The following is a 6000-nucleotide window of genomic DNA, read 5'->3' on the forward strand; positions in this document are numbered from 1 at the left end:
TCCCTCTTTTCCCTTCATGGCTCCAGGGTCTCCAGATGATAAATACGACCGAATGCGTCCTGTCTCACAGCGCTGGTTCTTACCCTGGCTCGGAGCCACTGTTGCAAGTTCCTAGTCATCTCAGTAACACTACAGGATTCAATCTTACTAATGTACAACTCTGCCTCACCCCCGCCTCCCTCGGGGCCCTGAAGGACGGAGGGGGAGTTCATAAAGTCAGACACATCGCCATAATTAAAAACTTTAAAAAGTAAAGGACTGTGGATTTCCAGCCTTGGAATTTCTAGTATTTGTTGATTATCCTCAAATAGTGGCCTGTTGGGCTGAAATAAAAACTGTTCTGCTGTAGCCTGGCATTACTTGAATAAAGAAGGAAATTAGGGATAAAATTTAATTTGGTTCTTTATTACCATTACCAAGCAATATAAGAAAGAGTGGCAGTGTAAAAATTCTATTTGGGTGCTTTGGGTTATAGAGGATTGCTATCTAAAGTCTCCGGCTCCCGTCCTCGTGGTTAGGAACCTTCTAAAAAGCCAGTCAGATCACCCCCATCTCTCCCAGAGTCCCCAAGTCCCCCATACTTGGCTTCAGACCCTATCAAGGAAGCCCTGGCCCCACACTTGGCCTTGCCGCTTAGCCTTTCACCCTCAGCCTCTGGAACCCTGCGTGTGCACACACCTGCCTTCCATGGACTCCTGGTTCACTGTCCCCTGGCTTCATGCTCGTCTCTCCATGAGCCACATGGCTATCACTCCCCTCCAGCCTTCCACATTCCAACAGCCTCAAAGGTCCTGAGGCCACCAGCACCCCACAAGCTGCTTTTCTCTTTCCCACCTTCAGTCATGGGGTGTCCCCCCACCCCATGGAAGTGCTTTCTGCCCGCTGACAGCTTAGCCCTCCTAACATCTTCCAGAAGCTTCCCTGGTCCCACCACATACCAGACACAGCCCTGTCAGCCCTTCCACAGCAGCTCACAGTCTGTTCATGGAAATGTCCTCCCTGATGGATTGTCTGCTCACTGAAGGCAAGAGCTATGCCTCACTGTGCCTGTTTGCACAGTGCTCAGAGGCTCAGTATACCTTCACTGAATTACAAAGAATGGATGGCAGGAAAGTAATTCCTTCCTCTCCTTTTTGTTAACACCATTTATTTACTGAAGGATTCTTCAAGTGTTTCTAGCAAGTAGCCAGGGTTGAGAGCCACTGATTTACCCTAAACTGGGAGACAACTCATTTCCCATCCCTTTCCCTGACTGACAACATCCCCCCTCTCCCCAAGAGGTGTCTCCCATCACTTGATGTCTGATGTGATGAGATCTGCCTTGGAAAATGATACTGGTAGACTGACCTCAAAGACTGTACCTTCTACTTCAAAATAAAAGCAAACAAGCACACAATGACAAAACTAGATTGTTCTGCATCAGCGTTTACAGTGTTCACAAACCCTGTGAACTCGGTTTTCTTGTTTAATGCAGCTTCTACTGGAGAATGAAAAGCTGGGGTGCCTGGGGCCTGTGGGTGGCGGGGAAGAGAAACAGGCTCTCTGTTCGATGTTTTGCAAACACCGCTCCCCAACACCACACTAACCCTGTCCTTACCCTACCTCTCAGCCCACCCTGTGCACCCTCCTTGCAGGAACTGGGCATGTTGCTCTGTCTCCCTCCCTTCCTACAATCCCTCCATCAACACCTCTCCTTCCAGAAAGAATGGAAGCTCATTCACAAGAGATCTAATTGCCTGACAACTGCTCCAAGTTAGATCATGGACAGGAAAATGCTTTATAAGCCATAGACAGTATCTTCTTACTGCTTTTACTAATGTTAAAACTTTACTGACATATTATAAATGAATTGTTCTGCATTTTGACATTAGGAAGCTGTGGAGAGGATTCTGGAGACAGCATTCCCAGAATGCTAACATTCCCTTCTTCCTATAGCAGGAAGCAGGAAAAAAAGAAGAAAAATATGAGACTTTCAGATCAGTTTTGCATTTATGGAGCATGTGCCTAGAAATATCTCCCCAAAAAGAGGAAGCAGAGGAATGAGGTGCTTGAAGCCCCCTAAATGGGAAAGAGACAGAAATATCTGAATCGGCAGAACACATGGTCTCTGTCAAACTTAATCCTGCCTCTGTCCTCCGGTGAAGTGTGAAATTCTGACATCTTGTTTCCACAGGCTGCGCCCGCCACCTAGTGGTCAGTTGGCAACATCAACCTGTTAGCCCGCAAATTTCCCCAGGTTTGGACCTGAGTTTGAGCAATCCCCGGGAGTTGGTGACAGACAGGGAAGTCTGGTGTGCTGCAGTCCGTGGGGTCGCAAAGAGCCAGATACAACTGAGCGACTGAACTGAACTGGGCTTGGAACCCAACAACCTCAGATATGCAGGTGATAGCACTCTAATGGCAGAAGGGAAACGGAACTAAAGAGCCTCTTGGTGAGGATGAAAGAGGAGAGTGAAAAAGCTGGCTTGAAACTCAACATTCAAAAAACTAGTATCATGGCATCCTGTCCCATCACTTTGTGGCAAATAGTTGAGGAAAAAAGTGGAAACAGTGGCAGATATTATTTTCCTGGGCTCCAGAATCACTGCAGACAGTGACTGCAGCCACAAAATCAAAAGACACTTGCTCCTTGGAAGAAAAGCTATGACAAATATAGACAGCATATTCAAAAGCAGAGACATCACTTTGCCAACCAAGGTCTGTATATTCAAAGCTATGGTTTTTCCAGTAGTCATGTATGGATGTGAGAGTTGGACTATAAAGAAAGCTGAGTGCTGAAGAATTCATGCTTTTGAACTGTGGTGTTGAAGAAGACTCTTGAGAGTCCCTTGGACAGAAAGGAGATCAAACCAGTCAATTCTTAAGGAAATCAACACTGAATATTCATTGGAAGGGCCAATGCTGAAGTTGAAGCCTCAATACTTTGGCCATCTGATGTGAAAAGCCAACTTATTGGAAAAGACCCTGATGTTGGGAAAGATTGCAGGCAGGGCAGGGGGAGAAGGGGATGACAGAGGATAAGATGGTCAGATGGCATCATCAGCTCAAGGGACAAGACTTTGAGCAAATTCCAGGAGATGGTGAAGGACAGGGAAGCCTCGCATGCTGCAGTCCATGGAGTCTAAGAGTCGGACACGACTGAGTGACTGAACAACAAATAATGAGCACTTACTGAGCACTTATTATGGGGCTGGCAATGTCAAAATCATCATCACATGGGCTTACTAAGCCTTACAACAGCCCCACAAGTTAGTTAGAGGCTATTAGTATCCAAGTCATTTTACAGTTTTACAGTCCCTAGCGAGAGTGGGTCATTGACTATAATCAGATGGCATGAAAAACCAAGTCAAAGGAACACCTGAATTATCCAATCCCTAAGTCCACTTCCTCTGGACACTACATGACCACGAAGTCAGAGTTCTGCAGCAATTAGCCACAACACCTGCCCTGCCCAGCCCCCTGCACAGGGGAGCCCATTCAGGTGAGTAACACTCAGCAGACAGCCTGGGGAACTGCTCTACACACAGCCCCGCTCACCATCAGGCAGGAGCAGAACAGAGACAAGTGGCTGTGGCTCACATTCACAAAGGTCCTTGAAGATGGAGTTGGCCATTACTGCCAAGTGAGGTACTAAGACAGTTAAAGCAACACACAGAGAGAAGGGAAGCCAGTCACAATCTCCTCTAACTTGGAGCTCATTACTGGGTTACTGGGTCACGAAACCTTACATTAATATAAATAAATTCTGTAATTATCACATTGTTTTTGGTGTTAAAAGTGCTAAGTTGTTAAGAATAAATATTTTTTACTTTTTTTTTTTGGTCCCTTGGCTGTCAGGATCTTCGTTCCCTCACCAGGGATCAAACCCATGCACCCTGCAATGGAACCACAGAGTCTTAATCACTGAGCCATCAGGGAATGCCCAGGAATAAATATTTTAAATTATTGGATTTGGCTATTTCTTCATTTTGGAATAATAATAATAATGAATGATGGGGTCTCTTCATCTTCTGAGAGGACCTCCATTGGAATTGCTACCAGGAAAGTGGAAACCCAAAGACTAATCCTTTTCACCACAGACTGGAACCGGACCCTTGGCTGTGAGGATCAGCAGCACAGCCTGAACTTGGCCTCTTGGGCTTGGGTGAAGCACCAAGAGAGCAAAGTGGAAGAAGGCCCTTCATTCCCTGCTCCCAGGCCAGCACCTCCCAGCATCCTGCATACCAAGTGGACAGAAGGTTGAGTCACAGAGAAGAAATAACAACTGGTTTTAAAAGCAAAACACTTCTTTCAACAATCAACAGGAGATGGATGACGGGCCTTAAGATTTGGTAAATGAGAGAAAAAAAGATTCGGTAAATGATTTCTAGCTCCTGACAACTTTGGGCAAAGGTCGTGACAGTAAAACCACTCCTATCTGCCCAGGGCGTCAGGAGTGGTCTCAAGTCTCCTGGTGGTCGCTTTGTGCCAGTGAGAATGCTAATAAGAGTCTCCTTGTCAGAGGTGGGCTTCTCTGTTGGCTCAGAGGGTGAAGAATCTGCCTGCAGTGCAGTACACCTGGGTTCAATCCCTGGGTCGGGAAGATCCTCTGGTGAAGGAAATGGAAACCGACTCCAGTATTCTTGCCTAGAAAATTCTGTTGACAGAGGAGACTGGTGGGCTACAGTCCATGGGGTTGCAAAGAGTTGGACATGACCAAGCAACTAACAGATTTCAGATTTAACTGAGGATATGTTTTCATGGAACAAGCCCCTGAGCTTGTCATTAGAATACACAGCGACTGGAAAAATGATGCTTTTTTTCTCCATAGCATGTCTCCAAGAATTTTGTGCCTTTCCTGAGACAAGTCAAAGGACTCCTTATCAAACCACACCTGGCAGAAACTTGGAAGGCCATTTCCCTGCAGGGTGTGCGGGTTAATACTTTTGACCCAGTTTCCGGCCCAGACTCCCGCAGCTCTGCCCACCCCCACCGGACCGGGGTCGCAACGTGTCGTCGGGGATCTCACTCACAGGTTGGCCAGGCCCGCCTTACGCACGGCTGAGGAGATGGCTTTGATGGCCGTCAGCATGGAGTTGAGCAGCTGCGTGAGCTCCCCGGTGCCTTTGGCCTGACGCCCCTTTTCCATAACATAGCGGGTCAGGGTGAGCATGTCCGTTTCGAAGGGGCTTCTGTCCCCCATGGCGGCGGGTAATTTTTCGGATTCTTTTCTCACTGCAGAAGAAAGCCTTATCTTTAAGGGCTGATCAGTGGCTCCGCAGTATCAGAGCTGATTAGAAATCTGTACCTTGGTGCCAGGACCTTTAAGGGAAAGTGCCTCAGATCACGTGGTTGAGATAACTGGGCGAGCCCTCAAGGAAACCTCTCTGGCTGGCTGACCTGAAGGCTGCCAAGGAGCCATAAGTCAGCTGTAAATAGAACCTGGAACACAGACCTGCTTTTTCTTGATGAACTTTTTTTCTTTAAAGACCTTAAGAAGCAATCATTTAGTAACAGGTAGGAGATGAGAAATCCAGCCACTAGAAAAATGAGTCATAACACTCTTATTCAAAGACTCAAAAGTATTCTTCACATGTATTTCCTGCAGGGTTTCATTCCTTCCTGGGGCAGGAGTCAGTCTGGCAGATAACTTATCTGGGGTATAGGTCACATAACAAAATATTGGCAATCCGCTTAGCCAGGCTTCTTTCATATGTTTGAAAAGGATGCTTTTTAATTCCAAAAGGCCTATATGACTGAGTGGATATTTATAGTTGATATTCAAATCTGGAAGAAAAAAAATTTTCCAGCACAGTGCCTAACACCAGAGTTACTTGATTAATTCTTTAGTTGTCCAATTTCTCTACATTTGTATTTTCAAAACAAAAATAATACTTGCTTCTTGAAAAGGAAACACTGTGGAAATGGCCCATCCCCTAAACCACCCTGTAGAAATAGCTGTATTAGAGCTGGTGGGGTCTGTATTGGTAATGGGCTTCCTTGTGGCTCACACAGTAAAAA

At 46.3% G+C, this 6000-nt stretch overlaps 1 protein-coding gene across 1 annotated transcript in view; it reads right to left on the reverse strand.

The window, feature by feature from the left end:
- FBP2 (fructose-bisphosphatase 2) overlaps positions 1 to 5300 on the reverse strand; it is a 39895-nt gene extending 34595 nt beyond the window's left edge. Inside the window, exon 1 of the mRNA XM_027550173.1 lies at positions 5013 to 5300. Coding sequence (XP_027405974.1) covers positions 5013 to 5182 — 170 coding nt within the window. The 5' untranslated portion in view covers positions 5183 to 5300. The remainder of the gene's footprint in view (positions 1 to 5012) is intronic.
- Between the last annotated feature and the right edge of the window lie 700 nt (positions 5301 to 6000).

The sequence above is a fragment of the Bos indicus x Bos taurus genome, chromosome 8 (assembly GCF_003369695.1).
Source record: "Bos indicus x Bos taurus breed Angus x Brahman F1 hybrid chromosome 8, Bos_hybrid_MaternalHap_v2.0, whole genome shotgun sequence".
NCBI lineage: Eukaryota > Metazoa > Chordata > Mammalia > Artiodactyla > Bovidae > Bos > Bos indicus x Bos taurus.